Here is a 26075-nt window from a genome sequence, read left to right as displayed (position 1 = left end):
TTACAAACAAGTACATAAAGTAATACTCTAAAAAAATTAAATCATCTGTTCTCACAATCCACTGAGCGTTCTCAGTTTTGCTACTTTATTCAATCTTGCTTACTCTATAAATAAATCCCCCCCTCCCCTGTGTAAATCGATTGGTCTTGCAAACGAGAACACAACCCTTAGAAAATTTTACTGGGAAGCACATGGCATATTTTGATCTGCTTTTTAAATACCTATGTGTTTGAAAATTCTCCCATACTCCCTTTTTTATTTGGCTAAATGGCTTTCTCTTTGTTTTGGTCAGACGATTTTGAGAAATAAGGGGTGGGAAGGAGGCCTAGTTGCCCTCCAACTTTTCGGTTACTGAAAAAGGCAACTAGAACTTTTAATTTTTAACGAACGTTTTTATTAGTAAAAAATATACGTAACTTAAGAATTAACTTACGTAATTACGTTCTATTAACTTACGTTCTATATTCTTACATTTTTATTATGTACATGAGGGGGTTTGTCCCCTCGTTAATACCTCGCTCTTTACACTAAAGCTTAAGTTTTGTCCCAATTCTTTAAGAATGATCCCTGAATCAGAAAGGCGGTAGAATAAATAGTTGAAATTACTAAAAAATACTTTAGCACAAAGAGCGAGGTATTTAGGAGGAGAAGAACCCCTCATATGCGTAATAATCTCTGTTCATTTTAAATTTTAATGCTACTCCTTACTTTCAATTGAAAAAACTCTTTCAGGTTTATTTTTTCATTGTTTTTTTATAGTAATGCTAGAAAATCCTGAGCCCTTTTCGTTGAATTTCTCTTCCCCCATGATATGTTCGTCCAAGGAAAGATCCTCCCACATAGCCCCTTCCCCTCGACCCCCCCCCAACCAAAAAATCCTCCTGAAAACGTCTGTACACTTCCCAATAACCATTACTGTATGTAAACACTCGTCAAAGTTTGTAACTTGCAGCCCCTTCCCCGGGGACTGTGGGGGAGTAAGTCATCCCGAAAGACATAGTTATTATGGTTTTCGACTATGCTGAACAAAATGGCTATCTCAAAATTTTGATCCGTTGATTTTGCGCTGAATGCGGTGGTGTGATTTTCGTTAAGATTTTATTACTTTTAGGGGGTGTTTCCCCCTATTTTCTAAAATAAGGCAAATTTTCTCAGGCTCGTAACTTTTGATGACAAACACTAAATTTGATGAAACTTATATATATTTAAAATCAGCATGAAAATCCGATTCTTTTGATGTATCTTTTAGTATCAAAAGATGCCCCTTCATATGCGGAATAATATCTGTTTTTTTGTGAGTTTTGTTGTTGCTCCTTACATCTCAACTGAAAAAAAAAACTTTTTTTTGTTTAATTTCTGATTGTTTTTTTTTAAATAATTCCGGTCAATCAGGCTCCCTCTTCATAAAAAATTCCCTCCCGTCACGAGAAACTCCTACTTGGAAAGTTCCTTCCGCACAAAAACCCCTTGTCGTTGAAAAATATAATACTTAAATGAAGGGTAAATTTTGGAATTACAGCCCTTTCCCAGGAGCTGTACTGGGTCGTCTTGTCCCCAAAGAGATAGTTATTGAACTTTTCGATTATACCGAACAAAATGGTTATCTCAAAGATTTGGTCGGACGACTTTGAAGAAAAAGAGGTCGTTGGAGGGGGCTAGCTACCCGCCAGTCTTTTTGGTCACTTAAAAAAGGCACTAAAATTTTTTATATCCGATCAAATGATTCCTCTTTCGATCTTTTAGGATCATTTGTTTGATACGATCACCCCTAGGAAAAACAATAAAAAATAAAAACAAATAAGAATTTATACATTATCTTTCTGCTGGCAAAAAAAACGAAAATTCCACATTTTTGTGTATAGGGGCTTGAAACATCTAGGCTGTAGTTGTGCTCTCTGATATGCTGAATCCAATGGTGCGATTTTTATTAAAATTTCTCGGCTTTCATGGAGGGTTTTCTCCCTTTTCTTGAAAATCAGGTAAATTTCTTCAAAATCGTAGCTTTTGATGCTTAACACTAAGCTTAATGAATCGTATATTTAGAATCAGTATAATAAGCCGATTCTTTTTATGTGTCTATCGATCTCAAAATTCTGTTTTTTAGAGTTTTGGTTTATATTGAGCAGCGTCGCTCCTTACTTACAGGCTGTTACAACGAACTGTTTCATAAATAAAAAAGTGGATATTGGAATAGTATTTATTAAAATTGGGTTCATAGCATGGCACAATTGAATTGGAGAAGTTTTTAATTTGACCGGCAGGTGATTTTAGTCTATAAAATCGACACAGCAAGAAATAAATGAATTGGAAAAGCGTTTTATTCGGGCGCTAGGCGTTTTAAGGTATATAAAACTGCCACATAACAAGGCATAAATGAATCGTAGAAGCCTTTTATTAGACCGATATGGGACTTTAGTCCAAAAATTTACACATAACAAGGCATAATTGAATAGGAGAAGCATTTTATGAAACTGGTAGGAGATTCTAATCTATAAAATTAACTTTTAACAAGGCACAAATGAATCGGAGAAGCGTTTTATTAGGGCGCTAGGCGATTTTAGTTTACAAAACTGTTACAAAACAAGGCATAAATGAATCATAGAAGCCTTTTATTAGACCGATATGGGATTTTAGTCCTAAAACTTACGCATAACATGGCATAATTAAATAGGAGAAGCATTTTATGAAACTGGTAGGTGATTTTAATCCATAAATCTAACATATAACAAGGTACAAATGAATCGGAGAAGCATCTTATTAGGGCGCTAGGCGATTTTAGTTTATAAAACTGCTACATAATAAGGCATAAATGAATCGTAGAAGCCTTTTATTCGACCGATATGGGATTTTAGTCCATAAAATTGACTCATAACAAGGCATGATTGAATATGAGAAGCATTTTATGAAACCAGTAGGTGATTTTAGTGTATAAAATTAACATATAACAAGGCACTAATGAATCGGAGAAGCATTTTATTTAGCGGGTTGGTGATTTTAATCTATAAAATTGACACATTACAAGGTATAAATGAACTGGAGAAGCGTTTTATAAGACCCCTAGATGATTTTGGTCCAAAACCAAAATCAAACAAAAAACCAAAGCATATGTTTATAATGAAACCATGGGTTCCTTTCCTCTGTAACAATCGGTGTATCAATACACCGCAACATATATGCTTTCCTTTGCAACAATACACCGATTGTTGCAGAGGAAAGGAACCCATGGTTTCATTATAAACATTTTCTTTAGTGTTGTTCTAAAGTTATTACCATCAGTGCTGGGAGTTTTGTTTTATAATGCGAGTTGTTCTTATTTATTATATTGTTTATATATATTTTTTTTGATGTGTTTTAGTTGTCGTGGTTTTTTGTTTGTGATGTCTTAAAAAAGTCTTAAATTGTCGGTTGTATTTTTTTCCGTTGAGAAAGGCTCCCGGACGTGGGGCCGAAATATTCGGAGTATTTTTATTTTTATTAGTTAAAGAGTAGTTTTTATATTTTATTTTTGTTCACTGCTTTGTCGAAATTAAACCATTTTTGTCTTTGCTTAATTTTTCGTAAATTAGTTTAATAAATTCTGTAATTGATAAACGGATTAAAAATTATCAGATAGTGACATAGTAAACGTAAATCAAAGGAAAATTCAGTTTATCTTCGTCTCCCGTATGTTAAAGAGGTTTCAGACCACATTTCCAAAAATCAAAGAAAAATAATATTTTCACTTAATATAGACCCAGAAAAACTATCAAATCCCAAATCTACCAGGGTAAAGACCCTATCCCGATAGGTGAAAACTCTGGTGTCTACAGAATTCCTTCCTCTTGTGGTTTTTGGTACATCAGAAGAACTGATCAACGACTTACGGATAGATTAACTCAGCACTCTGCCTCAATTAATAACACCCTTAAAAAGCGGAAAAAAAACAGAAAATTTTGACTCGGCCCTCTCAGAAGACATATTTAATAATCCAGACCATGCTGTTCTATTTAACCAAGCTAGCCTAATTTCGCATGACAAAGATATTGTCCAGTACTACAGAGAAGCTTTTGAAATTTGTAAATACCAACATTTAGGTCTAGCTTTGAGCAGAGATTCAGATGATCTAAGAATAAATGAGTCGTATTTCCGTTTTCTCAAAAGAGAAGCTGATACTTTAGCAATCCCTGAAGTAAACGTTGAACCACTTTCCCAATCACATAATCAAATACATCATCAACGCCTTAGGTCTCAAAGGGTATCCGCAAGATATGCAATGGTTAAAATCAGAAATCAGGCGACCTAGTTCTCCAATTTATTCAATTGCGGCTTCATTTGTTTGAGTGAATGAATTTTCTTTCATTTCTCTGTTGTTCGTTAGTATCCGTCGTTGGCAGTTAATTTGTTCGGATTTGTGCAGATTGCGGATATTCGCGAATAAGTCACTTTATTGTTTGTTTAGTATTTGATTTTAATTCTTTTAATTTTTGGTCTTTTATTGAATTTTATTGAATTTTTTGGCGTTTATTTTATTGTTTTATTGTACTTTCCGCGATTGCTTTTTTTTTCCCTTGATCACATTATTTTGTTCGCGCTGAAGAAGAGAGGCGGTTGTTCTCTCGAAATATTCGCTTTCTGTATTTTCTTCAGTATTTTCATTTGGCCTTAAAACCCACATTTTTGATCATTTTAATCGCCATCACAACTCCGCTAATGTCATTCACTTTCACTTTTTAGTAGTAGTATATTCTGCAATTGGGAACTTTTAGCTTAAAGCTTTTTTATGACAAGTTCTGTTATTAAATTTTCTTATGACTGGTCTAAGTTCTAAAAACTAAATTTACAGTGCATGGTGTCGACTAAATTCTAAAACGTGTCACCCGACAAATGGCTAGGTTTCTTTTGTCTGTGCAAAAGGTAGAAAATTCCTGAATTTTGATGGATATTTATTAGATTTTGGAAAAGCTTTATTTTAGTTGTTTTCCTTTTTGTTCCGTCTATGTATACTTTTCTGTCAATTTCCTACTCTCTTTGTTTGTGAAAATATCCTTCCCTCTTTTTTTAAAGCCGCGATATTTGAATAATTTCTTTTTCAGTGCGTTTGACCTTTTAAAGCCTTGATTTATCTTAATAAAACACAAAAACACTCATTAGAAGTTAAAATGAGTGGACTCATTAGGATAAAAACATCTTTTGGCCTCCAAGAGAGGCTGTAGTTCCATTTTGAAATTTCGTTCATTTAACACAAAAAAATCTTCAGTTTCATGAAAGCTCTCCCTTGGAGAGTGGTTGAATTGGATTGATGAAAACACTTTCTTTTGCTTCGATTTTAGGTTGGAAGTCTACTATTCGTTGTTCTATTCGCCTAGCGAACTTTTCGTAATAGCGAAAATTATCTCTTTTCACTCGTTCATGCGATGGTCCTCGCCTTAGAAAGACTGTGATATTTATAAACTTACTGAAATTGAGGTAAAGGGTTTAGCATCAGCAAACTTTGAATTAAATAGGGTTATTGTCTAATAAATATTTGTAATAAATGTCCCCGGAGTGGAGAGGTAGGCGGTTAAATGGAAATTATTTCTGTTACTTGATTTTTGGCTGGAGGTCTACCTTTTACAGTTCTATTTGCCTAGCGAACTTTTTGTACAAGCAAAAAGTCTCTCTTTTCTATTGTCATGTTTTGGCAATGCTGATCATCATAGAAGGACTGCCAGATTTGTAAACTTACTGAAATTGATTCAAATGTTGTATAGTATATCAATAGCTTATCGTTATAGCATCAACAAACCACAAATTATGTTGATTTATCATATAATAAGTTGTATTATGTAGGATTTGTTTTAAGCTCAATAAGACTCGGTAAAAAAAAGTTTCTCCTTTTTTTATTACAATTATATTGCAAGAAATTTATTAATTTCTGTAATTATTTAATTAATTGTTGTAATCATGATTATAATTCCTGCAGTAATGTATTTAATTAATTATATAGTTATTGTAATTAATTGCTAAATCTGAGGTGCATGCTTTGGTCCGGAGGGTGCTGTGATAGTCTTTTACGAGTGGGTAAAAAACTTATTAGCGCTTGAAAATGTAATATCTTCTTGGTTACATTTGATACTTTGAACTATTTCTACTTTCAAGAACAAGTTTTATAAAATTTAGATTCGAGCTCCCTTTTCCCCTAGTGATATTGTCAACGCTACCTTTTTTTTTTCCTTTTAGATAAGCGGGCGAAGCGCTGATTATTTGTTAACTGTAAAATATTTAAATTTGATCGAGTGGTTTAAAGCCAAATCTTCATGAAGTAGTAAATATTTTTTACTTCAAAATCGTATCTTCATCTGCGTTTTCTTCACGAAGAAAAAGATTATACATTTTGTGCTAAGAATGAAATTATGGTTATAGTTGATATCTCCGGAGTTAGAATTTTATTTCAGTAAAGATTCGTTTTTTTTTATAGATAAAAGGACGGGGAGTTGACTATTCTTTAATAGTAAAAGACTTCAACTTGATCAATTGGCTGGGAGCCAACTCTTTCAGAACTTCTCATTATCCTTATGCGGAAGAGATTATGGATTTTGCTGATAAAAATGGTATAATGGTAATAGATGAAATACCAGGAGTTGGGCTTGAGTAAGATACTTTACTTTTATTTATAATACTTATTTACCTTATTAATTTTTTTTTGCTTTAAGTACATCTGGCCAAGTTAAAGAAATAAAATATTTCAGTGTTATTACGCAAAAAGCGATGGTGACCTCGCAAGAGTCATCGCAAGAGTGAACATCGAAAAAATTTTGTTCCCGAGTTTTGTTGGATTGTAAAATAGCCAGGGAAACTAGTCATTATATTGTATGTCGTTTTTTCCTTTAACTAAGTTTTGATACATTTTATTTTCGTATTTTTTTGCAATGGATTATGTTTAACGTGAAGGTAAAATTTACCGACGTGAATATCAGTGATGACAAAACTCTTTGTTACGGTGTAAATGTACTATTTCTATTTACGACGCGAAACTCAAATTTGATAAAGATGCTGTGAAAGACATTTTTAAATTAAATTCTGTTCTATATCTGTTCCAGGAAATCCCTTGGGCTGCTTGTTAAATTTTGAAACATTTCTGTAAGACAGCTAAATTGTCAACAAATTTCTATCTATACGAGAAATCAACACCAGGGTTGCTTATCAGCAAGAAATAGAATTTGGTCTTAGAGGGTTCCCTGGAGTACACCGTTGTAAATTGGGAAGGGATCAGATTATAATTTTAGGTGTTTGACAACTTCTGTTCTAAAACTGAGAAAAGACGCAATTATTCTATTTAAAACGGGGTCAGCCCGAAATTCATTGAACAATTTTTCTGTCAATGAAGTACGTATAATGAGCAAATTTATGCATACTTACATACAAAATATGCCAAATGTTATTAATCCAAAATATATACATTTAAAATGCAGTTTATGCTAGAAAGATGAAAATTTGTGGATAACAATTTTCGAAATATGGCAACTCGTAAAGGATATAAAAACCGAACGTAATAACTAAGAAAAAAAAGCATAGGAAAGCCAAAATACGCAAGATCTGACGTTGAGATAACAAGCATACAAGGACCGAAAGATTCCCAAGCCGTCGTGGCGTCAGGAGTCGCCGCCCCCGAACAAACTTGTGGTATCTCTTGCAATGGAGTGTTTTACTACTGTAAACAATACTGCATATCAAGATTGAGATACTAAGACTAGGTACTAAGAATATCTACTGGCAAAATTTTTATCTGTTATTTATTGGTCAATTATGTTTTAAAAACATTATGTTAATTATTTTAGAAACATTTTTAGTGGTCGAGTGGTCAAACATTTTTAAAGCATTATTTTAGTTATTTTAGAAACGTTATTTTGTGGTCAAGTGGTTCCATATATTTTAAAAACGTTATTTCAGTTATTTTTGAAACGTTATTTAGTGGTCCAGTTGTCAAAAATATTTGAATAATGTTATCTTAGTTATATTAGAAACGTTATTTAGTGGTCAAGTAGTCCAACACATTTTAAAAACGTTATTTTAGTTATTTTAGAAAGGCTATTTAGTGGTCAAGTGGTCAAACAAATTTTAAAAACGTTATTCTAGTTATTTTACAAATGCTACTTAGTAGTCAAGTGGTTAAACATATACATATTTAAGAACTACAAAATTAGATACAAAGTGTAATTTTCTGTAACAAAAGCGTAAAATCATAAATACAAATTACTGCTTTGTGTTACCATATTATTCCAATGAGATGTTCGATTCAAATTTAGACAGTAAATTAAAACGATCATCAAAGTACCAGTCCCTTTCCTTCTGTATCTACAAGGTTTTGAAGATTTGTTAAATCTTATGCAAACCTAATAAAACAAAACAAAAAACAGAAAAAATAAGTTGGTCTTGGTGTATTCTTCTCTTGCACAACAGATTTTGTTCAGGCCATTTCCAGGATTCACAGACGACTCCGCTTCTCATAGAAACAGTGAATAGAAATAGGTTTAACCTCATTAGTTTCCATCTATGGGAATTAGGGGAGGGGCAAAACTGTTTTTCCAAAATATGGAAATAGACAATGTTGTTTTGTAATTTTTCCAGTTATTTCAGTGAAAATAACTAAAAAGCCATTTTCAATGAAAATACCAAAAGAATGGTATTTTTCTAAATCTTCTCCCTCAATCCCTCACTATTTTTCAAAACTTCTCTCTCCCTCATTAACCTACCTTATCCCTTTCCTACTCTGATTTTTGCTTATTTTTCTGTTTCTAATGAATGACTGCATTTTGTTGTTCTTTTTTTGTCGAAAATCCTGAGCATGAGACCTCTTGTTTTCCAAAACGGTTTTTACCAGTGTTTATCAGTATATTTACTAGTGTACCGGCTTCAGGCGGTTTGAACAGAAGCAGTATTGATATAATAGCAATAATTCATTTTTACGAAAGCCAGTAAGAGACCTGAAAATAAGAAACGAGACACCAACCAACAAATGACCCATCTTAAAGAAGCAGGGTTGTTGACTGTGTAACCTTTGTCTAGAATAGGCTATATTTTACTTATCCTTAGGTTAAGGCTACTTTTGCAAAGGCTGCAAGGTCCCATTTAAGTACTATTTGGCTTCAATGCCTGAATGCTTAGAATTTTGGGAGCAGCCTACCCCCCACCCCCCCACCCCCCAAATAAATTCAGACAGATTTTTTGGAGGACAAAAATTATTCTTTTCGCTGTAAATTACAAATATATTTGTATAAATATATATATATATATATATATATATATATATATATATATATATATATATATATATATATATGTATATATATATATATATATATATATATATATATATATATATATATATATATATGTATATATATATATGGGAAAAAGACTCTGCTCTTTATTCTACGAATTTAATTCTGAATTTATTCTAAGAATTAACGTAACAATTTACGGATAGTTGATACGTATCAATCTGTTTTTGTTTTACAGTTATATGAGGGGAAATAGAAAAGTTGTGTGGTTTTTTATTTACTCTTCTGAAAACTTACAATTATGGAGATACGGCCTTTTGATACCCGACTGACGATTTGTTTACATTTAGCAGTATTAAGATAAAAAACAAACAAAAAGAAACAGACAAACAAGAAACCGAAATCAGCTTTTGTCATTGCATATAGTGTTTGGCTATGTTTTTATAGTAATGTAAATTAGGATTTTCAGTTTTTTCATTATCATTTTGACTGATTGATTGGGTTTTATCAATAATCGCTCTTTTTTTATTCACAATCTCTTTTTAAGCCATTTTGGAGCTGATTTACTGAAAAATCATCTTGAAGCTATGAAAGAACTTATCCATCGTGATAAAAACCGGCCATCTGTTGTTATGTGGTCTATTGGCAATGAGCCCCAATCACAAAAACCTGAAGCTGCTCCTTATTACAGGTAAGACTTATATCTTCATTTTTGTATCAACACTGTCTTATTGTTGGTTTCCACAAAATAGGTAAAAATACAGAAAAAATAATAAGAAAAAATACCTGGTTACTGATATGTATATAACTAATGTATACGCAATCAGGATGCTCAGGCAAATGGCAAGATAGTAAAATATTGTACTGGTATGTTGAAAAACTGAGAGAGAGTAGTCAATCTGGACCTGTCCCACCTATTGATAGGAATGGGGTTTCAATTAGTGATAAGGAAAGAGTGAAAGGGAGATGAGTAGAATATTTTGAGAATGTGTTAAGTCGTGATAAAGTTACAGGAAATGACATAGAAAAGAACGAAAAATTGTGTCACTTTGGAAGTTTGTGGTTATTCATTGAATAAACGTTAGAGACAGTATTAAAAGGGTTTTAAAAAAATCATTCCTAAGTTGTTAATTGTATGGCAAATGAATTTGGAAATATGGTGGTTGTGAATTTATAGATAAATTGCTGAACATTAAAAATATGCAGGGCAGTATCTAGGTTTTTTTTTGTGTGTGGGGGGGGGTCACAAAAGGATTTTGTTGGTGGAGGGGTTACACAAAAAAGCTGAAAAACGCAAAAATTATTTACATTCGTTTAGTTATGTTTTTACGGGTCATGCAAACATTTCGGGATGGGGGGAGGGGTCAAACCCCCTACCCACTGGATACAGTCTTGTAAATATGATACTTTTTAAACGGGGAAGTATCTAGCTGTATAGGAAAACTTTAATGAAACCCCTCTATTATAAAGGGGATAAGCATGAGTTTAGTAATTATACCGGCATTGCTTGGTTTGTGTAGGAAGGAAATTACTTAGTATGATGATACTTTTCAGACTAGGAGGGGCTGTTGGCAAAGTTTTAAGGGAAGAACAGTTTGGTTTTAGGAAGGGCAGAGGATGCGTCGATTGAATTTCCATTCTTAAATTAATAATTTAGAAGTGTCTGAGTCATCAGACCCCTTTGATCCTCTTTTTTAAGCATCTGCTCAAGCCGATAGAAATGATTTAGTGGAGGTCCTCTCCTTGCCCGGCATACCGTATTGAATCAGGTGTTGGGCAGTGTTGCAATCTATCGCCATTTTTATGACTCATTTTGATAGAATTTGTCGTAAAGAACGTGGCATCGTCTATGGGATAGCATACAAAAGAATACTAAGTTGCTTAGACTAGGAATAAATGGTGACGAAGAGGTGATGTCGGGTAAAGAGAAGATCGATCAAGTGGACAGGTTCACTTATCTGGATAGTATTATTAGTAAAGACGGTGAGTTCAGCAAAGACATTAGACAAAGTAGAGTAGCTCAGATCCAATGTAGTTTTTCACAGTTAAAAAAAAGTTTGGAATAATAGGAAGATAAGTCTTCGAACCAATATTAGAATAATAGAACCCACAGTTATGACAGTGGTGAATTTTGTTTTTGAAATGTGAGTGCTCCAAAAGATGAAGGAAGTTTCGTTGGATGTTATCCAGAGGAATTGTCAATGTATTCTTTTGGGTACCCGTCAGACTGACCGTGTTTCAAGCAGTAATCTATGCGAAGAACGTGGTTCCATCCTGCTTTCTAGGGTTGTAATGAGAGGAAGGTTGAGATGGGTGGGACACGTTTTATGGATGAAGGATCACTGATTGCCCAAGATCATCTTTTTCAGCCATCCATATAGGGCCAAACGAAAATCAGGCCGTCCCAGAATTGAGGGGGGGTAGAGATCGTACAAAAAATATGTAAAGAAATTTCAAACTTCTTGGGATGGTGTAAATAGGAAATCTTCGAATAGATTGGAGGAGGGGTGTGCAGTGCTGTGTTGGTGCTAGGGGGCTTGCTACTGCAGTGATTTTTTTCGTAGAGGTGGAAATATGTTTAATTTGCAATAGTCTCTGTCAGTATACATTTGCTGTGGATGACTCATCGGATGAATGAATTATCCCAACTCTCTATTTTCGTTGATATCTAGTTCAGTTCTTATGTAGCTATTGTTTGAAGAATATACTTATTTAGAAAAGCATATAGGCATATAGAATATGCATAGAAACATTGAATAGGTATATTGACCAGTATTGGTCTGCAATAGGCCTTATTGAACCGGCATATAGGAAAGACATAATTGAGCAACTCTAACAGATCAAACAAATAGTTTGATCATACATCCTCCGTCTCTAAAGGACAGTATCACAGATACCACACTCTGGACTCATCTTCTTCTATTTGGTTGTCAAGCAGCACAATTAAAAAGCCCTCATCTACAGATTCACAAACATCCTTGTCAGAAAATGCCAAAAAATCTTTCTTGACTTTTCTTGCAGAATAGAAACCATACAAAGGAAACATAAGGCTATTGATTTCTATTGACTTTTTTTCAATTTTTTGGTTCCTGCTTTTTTGGTTAATGATTACTTTAAAATCAAACTTTACTTTAGCTCAAGTTTGTGTGTATTTTTAAATAATAAAAGAAAGTAGGTTAAAAGTTTGCAAAAGAATATGAAGAACTAGAATAATACGTAAATAATTGAGAAAAAATTTCCAGGGGGGACGCCTATGACCGGTCTAAAGAGCTTCATGACTATTAATTTCCTTGCTTCGGCCCAACAGTGTATTGCTACAGTTGGCCTCTATCTTTGGGTCCCGTGTAACCAAGCTGATATAAAACCCACTGCGCCACCACAGGATAATTGTTTGTTACAAAGTCTGTGATACCGGTTAGGAATTGTGTTGTAAACCAGCTGTTAGTATTTTTTTCTCATTTTAGTGCATCTTTTGACACACCCTTGGCGTTGGTTTTCTTTTTTGGGAGGCTGTTAAATTGTAGTTGTTGTTTGCTATAATAAATTTTACTCTCTTTAACGTTAATGATTACTCCTTTTTTAGTCAAGTGGTGAATTTCACTAAACTATTGGATCCAACGAGGCCTGTGACTCTGGTTTTATCCCGTGGGTATTTTGAAGATAAGGCTGTAAGTCTCTTTCCGTTTATTTTATCAGTGGAGGACAGTGTCTAAAAATTTCTATGTGAATAAAACAGTTTCCAAAATATAGAATGCTTGAGGCGGATGTTATAAAAGTAAAATTGTCCAAAATTCCACTTCATTAAAAAAAGAGGGATGATTGACGAAGGAGAATGTTTCAGGAAAAGTAACCAGTATTTTTATTTGAAAATCAAATTTGTCCTAGTAATATCAGCGTCTGTTTCAAGAATAATTTTGACAGAAAAATTGAAAAGGAAGAGAGAGAGAAAGCAAGAGATAGGGATAGAGAGTGGCTAAAAATAATAGGCTAAGCACAAATTAAAGCGTAATTGAGAATAGATTTTTCTTCATCTCTAGAATCCTAGACAAGGATGGAATTTCTGAAAATTCAAAGAAAAACTGTGTTTTCTCTGCCTTTAGTAGGATTGACTTGACTTCCTAGTGGCTTGCATGGCCCGAGCGTTTCCAATTGCTTTAATGGCTTTTTAAAAATAAAACAACCCAGTGGGTACACACGAAAAAAAAAGTTCATTTTAGAGGCAAAAGTAAAAGCATTTATTAGCAGTGTTGCCACCAGGCCGCGATTTCCTTTGGAATGACAATGTTAATGGATCTTTGATGGTATGAAATACATTTGACCCAGTTGGTATGGGTGAACGTATCGACACAGTGGTCTTAGAATGTCGCGAGAGAGCTCATTCCAACGGAATTAAAAGTTCATGTGCCCTTTTTAAGTGAACAAAAAATTGGAAGGCACCTAGGCCCCCTCCTATGCTCATTTTTTTCTCAAAGTCACCAGATCAAAATTTTGAGACAGCCATTTTGTTCAACATAGTCGAAAAACATAATAATGGTATGTTTGGGGATGACTTACTCCCCCACAGTCCCCTGGGGGGGGCTGCAAGTTACAAACTTTGACCAGTGTTTACATGCAGTAATGGTTATTGGGAAGTGTACAGATATTTTCAGGGGGATTTTTTTTTGGTTGGGGGGTTGAGGGGAGGGTGCTACGTGGGCAAATCTTTCCTTGGAGGAATTTTCATGTGGGAAGAGAAATTCCCTGAAGGAATTCTCCTTCAGGGAATTCCTTCTTCTGAAGAAGAGAAATTCCTTCTTTCGAATTTGTTTTCGAGGAAAACATGAAAAAATGCTATTTTCAAAATACAAAAAGAGTGTTTTTCAATCTAAGGGGGGAGGAGTGCAAAAAGATATAGGGAGAGCACAACTTCCCTCTCCTCCTTAATTGGCAACCTATATAGCTTTCAATATCTTCGGTTAGTAATGTAATTCTCTTAAGGACACTCGATACCAAAAATTAATTTTGCGAGTCCCAGCGTCGACTGACAGTCTCAGAGAGAAAGGAGTATGCGTCAACAGTTTGTAATTCTAGTTTAAAACAAAAGGAAATCTGTAGTCTCTTACTAATTGTTAAGCAAAACGCTGTCAAATCAATGTAAGTGCAGCATAAATAATGCGCATGCTGTGTCCGCAAAGATTTCAATCAAGTTCTGCTCCGTTCCAGAAAAAAAAAGTAAATTTAGGCTTTCTAATGATGCAAGTTTTATTAAATCCGAATATCTCTACCTCTGGCACAAAACTGGAGAAGTTAAATGGTTTTTCTACGGTTTCCGAGAAAGTAGATTTTAACTTTTAGTTTTCTTTATTCGTTATTTATAACGAATATAATAAAAATACTAACATTTATAGTATTTATATAATATAATATATAAAAATGTAAAAAATGGATTATATTATAAAAAAAAATGTATTATATAAAAAAATATAAAATAAAATTTGTAATAATAAATAAATAATATTTATTTATTTTTCTTTTTTTTTTTTTTTTTTTATTCATATCTTTTATCTAAGCTATGCAAGTTATGGCAAAACCGCCAAATTAATTCTGAATAGTTTGGCCGCACAAACAAAAAAAGTTTTTAATGGACGAGATAGGGTGATTATTCTAGGTATCAAACGACCTTAATTTAGCGCTTAATCACTGTCAATAATGCTGACTGACAAGTTGAATTTTGGGCATGGATTTTCCCTGATTAAAGTATTTTAGCGACTCATGAATGACTGCTTGGATCAAGTAAACCAATTCCTGAAAGTATAAACAAATCAGCCCTAATACCATATGCACTCAACAGAAAATAACTTGGGGGGGGGTAGAAGCACTTCTTTATGACAAAAATATAAGAAATTTCAATACTCGCTGATAATTATTCTCTATATATGCTTAGGAACACCCCTTATAGCATCCCCCAAAGTTTTTTTTTTTAACTGGACGTATAAATAATTATACCACGCTCTAAAGAGCTTTGACCGAATACAAAACTTCATGTACTTCTTCTGATTAAGTACTCTTTTAGTGTTCTTCAATAGACAAGAGTGTTTCGCCCACTGAATGATTTCGAGTTTAATACATCTAGTGAATCCTGAAAGACCATCTCTAGGCTTATGTAATTAACAATTTGTATTAAGAAAAGGCTGAGGTCCTTCCAACTAAATAAGCTAGCCTATTTTAAATTTTTTGTAAAATTATTTAAAGAGGATGGGCTTGTCCAATGGTTCTAAATTTCTACAAAAGGGAGTTAGGACTTGGCAAATAAGTGAAAATACTGTATTAGTCAGACAAGTTCTAAAAGAAGACAATTCGTTGATCAAAAGATGCCAAGTGATGTCGCAATTGAAAGCCTTGGCTGGTGTATCTTATCGGAATTAAGTTCTCTGGTTTTTCTAGAATATTAAAGAAAAGACTTCTTGCATAAAAAGGAAGCTTTTATTTATTTTAACCTTAACTTCGGAGTAATTTTTTTAAAATTCTGACAAAATCCTGGGGAAAATTTTTGTTTGTGATCTGAAAAAGAAATGAAGCGAATATTTACATACAATGTGTGACGCTGGTTTTTGGTTTGTTTTCTGACGTTGGTTGTGACGTTGTGTGACGTTGGTTTTTGGCTGGTTTTTCTGACGTTGGTTGTGATGTTGTCTTACGTTGCAAAACTATCGCCACGTCGCAATTTCTGGAAACCTAAGATGATGTGTCTGATTTAAAACAAAATTTTCCGACAGTTCAAGAAAAAAGACTTTTGCAAAAACAGGAAGCTTCTTTTTATTGTAACCAAACTTTCGGGAATTTATTTTGAAAAATTCCGACGAATCTATTGGAGAAATGTTTCGACCCTCATCCGAAACAGAGGTGAACCGAGTGTCTGAGCACCAAAAAGAGTGTGACATTGCCAAAACAAAATTGCTATGTCGTAAGAGTTGCTGGTTGAAATTCGTGTCTGGTATGTCCTCATCAAAGAAAAGTTTTCTGGTCGTTCTACAAAATTTCCTTAAAAAAGAATTGTTGCGTAAACGGAAGCCTTTGTTTACTTTAACCAAGATTTGGATTATTTTTTGAAAAATTCTGTCAAAATTATCGAAAAACCTTCCGACTGTGATCCGAAACAGAAGTGAGCCGGATATTCACGCCCTCCCCCTTCCCCCAAAAACAAACAAACAACCAATTTGCTTATTGACGTGAAATCCGACTACCGAAACGATTTTTGGTTCCTATCAAAATTTAGTTCGATTCTGTTAACTACAAATTCGTCGCTGCGTGAAGGCACCTGAAGTGGCTTCACCGATAATGGTACAGCCAAGCCCTGGTTTTTATTTTGTTCATAAAATTGTTTAATAGTCTGAAATTGAGCATTTAACTTTAGGTTTATGGTTCAGACGCGTTGACGACCATAACCCTAATCCACCAGGCTTGAGACTATATAGCATATATTGGAGGTTTTGAGAATTCAAAGTGTGATAATAGATTTAAAAATTAATATTCAGAAGACTAAGTCACGTAGACAAGGAATAAATAAGGATGAATAGGTGATTTTAGGTAACGAGGCTGCACCAAATTTTAGGATGCACAAAATTTTTGGGCTGCACCAATGCAGTTCCTCCAGCCCGCCCTGTGTAAAACTTCTGGTTCATCCATCTTTCAATTCAACTTCAAAGCTGTATGTCGTTGGTTTTGAAAATTTGTCAGAGTTGGCAGTATTTGCGAGCTACTCAGTAAAACTGTTCTAAATTAAAATTATTAGCAACATAAGCTGTAACTAGATAAATATGGATGGGACTAGATAGATGGATAGATTTATTCACAGGAAAGCCCAATTGGGCCATGGTGACATACACAAAACAAGCGAAAAAATACAGCAACAAAACATAGACTGAAGACACTAAAACTAATTATGCAAGAATATCATCACGATACCTCATACATACCCGGACGAACTTTCGAATATTATTTATACTTAAGTAACATCTACTTCTCAAAATTTCCGAGATCTAATCTCTCCCCCCGGCCTCCCTACCAACTATTTCCAAGAGCAATTCAGATGAATAATATTTTTAACTAGACATTGCTAGAAAATTGGCGTTGACGTTAGTGGCGACCGTGAACGTGATAAGATGATCGGTCCTATAAAAATTTCGAAGAATTTAACTGAATGAAACCAGCACAAAAACTAAAAACCAAAAGATACGGAAAAAAATAATAGGGTTCTATGAGGCCAACAAAAATACGGGATGAGACAAAATAGATAATTCGGGAGGACAACCATTTTCCTTCTTCAGTGCAAAAAAAAAAATTAAAAAAAAAAAAGTCTCAACGAATCAGTATTCACATTTTCTGGGCAAAAATATGAACGATTCAAGCCAGATGAAATCAAAAGACAGAACCAAGCAACATGGAGAACAAAAAGAAACAAAACCTAATTAGAAGAAATAAAAAAACAATGTAACAACGCGGAAAAATAGAGCAACAACAATTAAAGTCAAAGTCAAGTAAGTCAAGGTAAAGTCAAAATTAGCAGAATTACAAACGAAAAACCCAACCTAAAAGGCTATCCACTCACCAAAATCCAACTATTCACCTTACATAATGCTTAGGGACTTTTCTGCAGCCCTCGAAGTACCTTTTTAACCTTGAAATTTTCAACTTTTTCTGGGGAGGAATTCTAGTGGTGTGCCTCCCTTATTCCTTTCGTAAATAGATAAACTATATTTTTTAGACAATAAACTTGACCACAAAATAACCTATTTCAGGCACCTTTTTTGGATGTCATCTGTTTCAATCGCTACTACAGTTGGTATTCAGATACGGGGCATTTGGAACTCATCCAGCAGCAGCTTCTTAATGAGGCAAGAAATTGGCACAATAAATTTAGAAAGCCTGTTATGATGACAGAATATGGCGCAGGATCGATTGCTGGCTTTCATTCAGTAAGTTTTCCTACAGTAGAATATCGGCTTGACAGAGATACAGAACGTGTCACCTTTTGCTTGTAACTTACATCCTGTCCTGGCTCCCAACCAGCTACAGATCAGCCACTCATAAATAGTCAGCAATTTTATTGCCATCTTTTGCTTTAACTCCACTTCCCACACCCAACATATCCCTGTCTACTCCTCCTCCTTTTTGGCTTTTGCCTTTTTCTGTTTTCACATTTTCTCTTCCACTGTTCTTTATTCCTCTTCCAGTAGCTGCATTCTAATTGGGATTTTAATAAAAGAGTCATTTCAGTTGTTAGTTAGACTTTTTAAACTACTGCTAAAACTGCTACTGTTTAAGCTGTTCACAGTTTTATATCCTTCCCCAGTAATCTATATATATAAAAATAAGTTGTCTGTGGATCTGTGGATGGATCAGGTGACGTCACCTGAAAAAACTGGATCAGGTGACGTCAAAACTGAAAAAACTAAAAAAAGGCAAAAACTACAAAAAAAACTAAAAACTAATAAAAAAAATAAAAAAGCTAAAAAACTAAAAAAACTAAAAAAAGGCAAAAACTACAAAAAAAAAACTAAAAACTAATAAAAAAGCTAAAAAACTAAAAAAACTAAAAAAAAGGCAAAAACTAAAAAAAAGGCAAAAAACTACAAAAAAAACTAAAAACTAATAAAAAAAATAAAAAAGCTAAAAAAGCTAAAAAACTAAAAAAACTAAAAAAACTAAAAAAACTAAAAAAAAGGTAAAAAACTAAAAAAACTAAAAACTAAAAAAAACTAAAAAAAAAGAAAAAAACTGAAAAATAAGCTAAAATAAAGGTAAAAACCAATAAAAAACTAAAAAAAAAACTGAAAAAACTAAAAAAAGGCAAAAACTACAAAAAAAACTAAAAACTAATAAAAAAAGTAAAAAAGCTAAAAAACTAAAAAAACTAAAAAAACTAAAAAAAGGTAAAAAACTAAAAAAAATAAAAAATAAAAAAAAACTAAAAAAAAGGAAAAAACTAAAAAAACTAAAAAAAAGGAAAAAACTACAAAAAAACTAAAAACTAATAAAAAAAATAAAAAAGCTAAAAAACTAAAAAAACTAAAAAAACTAAAAAAAGGTAAAAAACTAAAAAAACTAAAAACTAAAAAAAACTAAAAAAAAGGAAAAAACTGAAAAATAAGCTAAAATAAAGGTAAAAACCAATAAAAAACTAAAAAAAAACTGAAAAAACTAAAAAAAGGCAAAAACTACAAAAAAAACTAAAAACTAATAAAAAAAGTAAAAAAGCTAAAAAACTAAAAAAACTAAAAAAACTAAAAAAAGGTAAAAAACTAAAAAAAATAAAAAATAAAAAAAAACTTAAAAAAAGGAAAAAACTGAAAAATAAGCTAAAATAAAGGTAAAAACCAATAAAAAACTAAAAAGAAAAAAAGGAAAAAACTAAAAAAAATTTTCATCTAAAAAACTAAAAAAAACTAAAAAAGGTAAAAACTAGATTAAAGTAATTCGAAAAAAGAAAAATGGTAAAAAACTAAAAAAAAACTAAAAAGAAAAAACTAAAAAAAAAATTAAAAATTGAAAAAATAAAAAAAAGAAAAAACCCAAAAAGAAAAAACATAAAAAAATAAAAAAGATAAAAAACTAAAAAAAACTAAAAAAGCTAAAAAACTAAAAAAAAAGAAAAAACTAAACAAACTGGGAATTGCACAAATATTTCAATATATTTTGACAATATATATAAAAATAAGTTGTCTGTCCATTACGCCAGATTATATCTTCTATATATATAAAAGAAAACAAACTAGAATGTAAAAACTGGAAATTGCATAAATGTTTCGAAATATTTTGACAATAGGTTAAAGTAATTCGAAAAAACAAAAATGGTAAAAAACTAAAAACAAAACTAAAAAGGAAAAACTAAAAAAAAACTAAATAAAAAATTAAAAAAAGAAAAAAACTTAAAAAGGAAAAATGTAAAAAAAATAAAAAGGTAAAAAACTAAAAAGAAAAAAAAACTAAAAAAAACCTAAACAGCTAAAAAAAAAGAAAAAACTAAAAAAACTGGGAATTCCACAAATGTTTCAATATATTTTGACAAAAGATTAAGGTAATTCGAAAACCTTAAAACAGATACCCAAAATTTTGAGGTTTATTATCAATAAAAAGAAGAAACTTAAAAAAGAAAAACTAAAAAAGAAAAAAATAAGAAAAGAAAAAACTATAAAAGAAAAAAAACTGAAATGAAACTGTATCTATATATCTATATAAATGACGACCAGGACACTCTAAGAGAAATTACAGACTGGGATACCGGGACACAAATGACGACCGGGACACAGGGAATATAAATGACGACCTGGACACAGGGATACAACTCCAACGGGGACGCCGGGGGCACAGGGGGATATATAGATGACGACGGGGACACAGGGAATGTTCGATTAGCAATCACCATCAACAAAGCTCAAGGGCAATCGTTAGAAAAATGCGGTATAGATATGAATACGAATTGTTTTCCCATGGACAATTATTATGTTGCATGTTCAAGAGTTGGTAAACCTGACAATCTATTTTTATGGACAGACAATAGGACAGCGAAGAATGTTGTATATTCGCAAGTTTTACGTAGTTAAATATATATCTATATATATAAAAATAAGTTGTCTGTGTGTGGATCTGTGGATCAGGTGACGTCATGTTTGTCCGCATATGACGTCTGAATTATTTCACACTAATACAAAAGAAGAGAAAAACTAAAAAAGGTAAAAACTACAAAAAAAACTAAAAAGAAAAAAAAACTAAAAAAGCTGAAAAACTAAAAAAACTAAAAAAAAGGTAAAAATCTAATAACTAAAAAAAAACTGAAAAAAATAAAAAAAGGCAAAAACTACAAAAAAAATAAAAACTAATAAAAAAATAAAAAAGCTAAAATACTAAAAAAACTAAAAAAAAAACTAAAAAAAGGTAAAAAACTAAAAAAAACTAAAAACTAAAAAAGAAAAAAACTAAAAAAAAGGAAAAAACTGAAAAATAAAAGAGAAAAAGAAAACTAAAAAAATATGAATAAATATATATAATGACGACCAGGACATAAGTAAAAAAAAAAACTAAAAAAACTAAAAAAATGGTAAAAACTACAAAAAAACTAAAAACTAATAAAAAAACTAAAAAATCTAAAAATCTAAATAAACTAAAAAAGAAAAAAAAGAAAAAAGGAAAAAAATAAAGGAGAAAAACAAAACTAAAAAACGAATGTATATACAGACCGGGACACCGGAATACAAATGACGACCGGGACACAGGGAATATAAATGACGACCGGGACACAGGGACACAACTACAATGGGGACGCCGGGGGGCACAGGGGGATATAAATGACGACCGGGACACCGGGACACAAGGAATATAAATGACGCCTGGGACACTCAAAGAGAAATCACAGACTGGAACACCGGGACACAAATGACGACCGGGACACAGGGAATATAAATGACGACCGGGACACAGGGACATAACTACAAAGGGGACGCCGGGGTGCACAGGGGGATATATAAATGACGATGGCGACTCAGGGAATGGTCGATTAGCAATCACCATCAACAAAGCTCAAGGGCAATCATTAGAATCATGAGGTATAGATCTGAATACGGATTGTTTTCCCATGGACCATTATATGTTGCATGTTCAAGAGTCGGTAAACCTGAAAATCTATTTATATGCACAGACAATGGGACAGCAAAGAGTGTTGTATATTCGCAAGTTTTACGTAGTTAAAAACATATATATACATATATATATATATATATATATATATATATATATATATATATATATATATATATATATATATATATATATATATATATATATCTATATTCACAGGTGGGACATAGGGACACAACTACAATGGCGCGTAACTAATATGGCGCGTAACGACTTACGCGCGCGGGGGGGCTTGGGGGGGGCGCGAAGCGCCCCCACCAACTAGGTGTTGGGGTGGCGCGAAGCGCCACCCCAACAGCTAGTATTCTATAATTGTCTTATAATTAGCATGCGTTCTTTTTATTTTACGAGTTTGTTTTCTCTCTTTTTAATAACTTTTGTCTTACGGGCCTGATTCATGACTTGATCATCTGACAAGCTAATCCAAACTCATTCAGTTTTTATGGCACTTGGTATTAACCAAGTGACATATAGCAATCGCAAAATCTGTCGGTCTGTCTGTCTGTCTGTCGGTCCCGGTTTTGCTACTTTAGGCACTTCCAGGTAAGCTAGGACGATGAAATTTGGCAAGCGTATCAGGGACCGGACCAGATTAAATTAGAAACAGTCTTTTTCCTGATTTGACCATCTGGGGGGGGGGCGGTTAATTTGGAAAAAATGGAAAAAATGAAGTACTTTTAACTTATGAGCGGGTGATGGGATCTCAATGAAATTTGATATTTGGAATGATATTGTGTCTCAGAGCTCTTATTTTAAATCCCGACCGGATCTGATGACACTGGGGGGAGTTGCAGGGGGGAAACTTAAAAACTAGGAAAACACTTAGAGTTGAGGGATCGGGATGAAACTTGATGGGAAAAATAAGCACATGTCCCAGATACATGATTGACATAATCGGAATGGATCCGCTCTCTTTGGGGTAGTTGGGGGGGGGGGGGTAATTCTGAAAAATTAGAAAAAGTGAGGTATTTTTAACTTGCGAACGGGTGATTGGATCTCAATGAAATTTGATGTTTAGAAGGATATCGTGTTTTAGAGCTCTTATTTTAAATCCCGACCGGATCTTGTGACATTGGGGGCGATTTGGGAGGGGGAAACCTAAAACTTGGAAAACACTTAGAGTGGAGGGATCGGGATGAAACTTGGTGGGAAAAATAAACACAAGTCCTAGATACATGATTGACATAAGCGGAACGGATCCGCTCTCTTTGGGGTAGTTGGGGGGGGGGGGCTATTTCTGAAAAATTAGAAAAAATGAGGTATTTTTAACTTACGAACGGGTGATCGGATCTCAATGAAATTTGATATTTAGAAGGATATCGTGTCTCAGAGCTCTTATTTTAAATTCCGACTCGATCTGGTGACATTGGGGGGGGGGGGAGTTGGGAGGGGGAAACCTAAAACTTGTAAAACACTTAGAGTGGAGGGATCGCGATGAAACTTGGTGGTAAAAATAAGCACAAGTCCTAGATACATGATTGACATAACCGGAACGGATCCGCTCTCTTTGGGGTAGTTGGGGGAGGGTTTAATTCTAAAAAATTAGAAAAAATGAGGTATTTTTAACTTGCGAACGGGTGATCGGATCTCAATGAAATTTGATATTTAGAAGGATATCGTGTCTCAAAGCTCTTATTTTAAATCCTGACCGGTTCTGGTGACATTGGGGGAAGTTTGGGGTGGGGGAACCTAAAATCATGGAAAACGCTTAGATTGGAGGGATCGGGATGAAACTTGGTGGGAAAAATAAGCAGAAGTCTTACATACGTGATTTACGTAATTGGAACGGATCCGCTCTATTGGGGGGGGGTTAATTCTGAAAAATAAGAAAAAATTACGTATTTTTAACTTACGAAGGAGTGATCGGATCTTCATGAAACTTCATATTTAGAAGGACCTCGTAACTCAGATCTCTTAATTTAAATCTCAACCAGACCAAGCGTAATTGGGGGGGGGGGCAGTTGGGGGAACCGGAAATCTTAGAAAATTCTTAAAGCGGTGAGATCAGGATGAAACTGGATGGGAAGAATAGAAACCTGTCTAAGATACGTGACTGACATAACCGGACCGGATCAGCTCTCTTTGGTGGAATTGGGGGGGGGGGGGGGGTAATTTTGAAAATTGAGGTATTTGTAACTTACGAAAGGGTGACCAGATTTTAATGAAATTTGATATTTAGAAGGATCTTGTGCTTTAAAGTTCTAATTTTAAATTCCGACCAGATCCTGTGACATTGGGGGGAGATGGAGGGGGAAACCGGAATTCTTGGAAAACGTGAAAATTGGGGTATTTTTATCTTACGAATAGATGATCGGATCTTAATGACATTTGATTTTTAGAAGGAATTCATGTCTCAGAGCTTTTATTTCAAATCCCGACCAGATCTTTTGACATTGGGGGGAGTTGGAGGGGGAAATCTTGGAAAAGCACTTGGAGTGGAGGAATTGGGATGAAACTTGGTGGATAGAATAAACAAATGTCCTTGATACGTGATTGACAGAATCGTACTGGATCCGCTCTCTTTGGAGGAGTTGGGGGGAGGGGTTCAGTGATTTGGCGATTTTGGTGCTTCTGGACGTGCTAGGACGATGAAAATTGGCAGGCGTGTCAGGGAGCTTCACAATTTGACTTGATAAAGTCGTTTTCCCAGATTCGACCACCTGGGAGGCTAAAGGGAGAGGAAAAATTAGAAAAAATTAGGTATTTATAACTTACGAGTGGGTGATCGGATCTTAATGAATTTTGATATTTAGAAGGACGTCGTGACTCAGAGCTCTTATTTTAAATCCTGACCGGCATTAAGCCTCTTATTTTCCTTTTTAAATCAATCTATTGATTCATAGAATTTTGTTAGAGCTCTTACCATATGAACTCTTGGCTCTTAGCTCTTCATGCCTCGTCACAAGTGCCATATGAGCTCTTAGCTCTTGTTATTCATTCTTTTTTACAATTTTTTTTATTTACATTTGTTGTTTCTAAGCTTGGTTATCATAACAAAGTTTGTATGTGTGGTTGTTTCTTTTCCTTTGTTTTTCTTTGTTTATTTGTGTATGTATGCGTATGTAATTGTGTATGTATATTGATTCTTATTGTAACTTATCTCTTAACCGCAGACAGTGTGAGCTAGTCTTGGTGTCATGGCGTCACCATAGGTTTGATACAACCACCATTGGAAAAATAAAAACTTTTTCTTAAAGTTGTGACCTTTTTAGATCGTTTTTGTGGCCAGAAATGTCAATATGCCAGTTAAGAAAAAAAAAAAAAAAAAAAAAAAAAAAAAAAAAAAAAAAAAAAAAAAAAAAAAAAAAAAAAACTGTGTAGCTGATTTCGAAGCCGAACCCAGGCACTCGGCATCTGGTAGGCTGGTAGGCTAAATTGATTCTCGTTGTAAGTAGCAACCTCCAAATGAGTCAGATTTTTTTGCTACTCTTTCCCGAGAAAATTGAGGGCTCCCCAAGGAACACATAGAATTTTGAAGGGTTTTGTCTTCAATAGCACAATTCTTTGTTTTTCACTCCGTTTTTGACACTTTCTGATACTACCTTTCTCGCGATTGCTTGTAATTCTCACTTCCACTTCCCTTTGAGCCGCATATTTCCTTGTTCTCACTGTGGCATATCTTTAGCCGCATTTTTCTTTATTCTTCACCGTTATTTTCTGAGAAGTTTTAATGCTTGCTGCCGCTTATCTTTGACCCGTATGTTTCTTTGTTCTTTACTTTTGTTTTTGAGTTGTTGTAATCGTTACTGACAAAAGTATTCTGACTGTATATATTCTTTCTTCGTTTTCGTTTACCATTACTTAGATATTTTTAATACCCTTTACCTTAGCTGCTCAGATTAGTTTTGTCGAGTTTGATCGTCTAGGTTGTTTAACTGTCCTCTAGGCATTATGAAACTGCTTAAAGTGTCTTTTGTAAATTAAACTTTGTATTTTATACTTAGCTGAGTTCCTTTTGTAAAATTGCATGCGTCATAATAGATATAAAAATGATAATTTTACTCCTGGGGGGGGAGGAAATGATGTATTTTATTCTCTTGAACATTATTCATAAATATGACGTCAGTCATATTGTTTTTCTTGTCAATAATGTGTTTCTTATGTAATTTTGCCTGCCAAATAGACACTGAAACTGATATAACCACTACTGAGGCAAATATGACG

The 26075-nt window shown here is 33.5% G+C and overlaps 1 protein-coding gene across 5 annotated transcripts in view; it reads left to right on the top strand.

Moving 5' to 3' along the window:
- LOC136037070 (beta-glucuronidase-like) overlaps positions 1 to 26075 on the top strand; it is a 97238-nt gene that overhangs the window by 52266 nt on the left and 18897 nt on the right. For all 5 annotated transcript variants that reach the window (XM_065719508.1, XM_065719512.1, XM_065719509.1 and 2 more), the window contains 4 exons: positions 6437 to 6609; positions 9787 to 9930; positions 12823 to 12907; positions 18017 to 18193. In XM_065719508.1, coding sequence (XP_065575580.1) covers positions 6437 to 6609; positions 9787 to 9930; positions 12823 to 12907; positions 18017 to 18193 — 579 coding nt within the window. The remainder of the gene's footprint in view (positions 1 to 6436; positions 6610 to 9786; positions 9931 to 12822; positions 12908 to 18016; positions 18194 to 26075) is intronic.

This window comes from Artemia franciscana, chromosome 16 (genome assembly GCF_032884065.1).
Source record: "Artemia franciscana chromosome 16, ASM3288406v1, whole genome shotgun sequence".
NCBI lineage: Eukaryota > Metazoa > Arthropoda > Branchiopoda > Anostraca > Artemiidae > Artemia > Artemia franciscana.
Note: the sequence above shows the minus strand (reverse complement) of the source record. Positions and strands in the feature narration are given on the sequence as shown.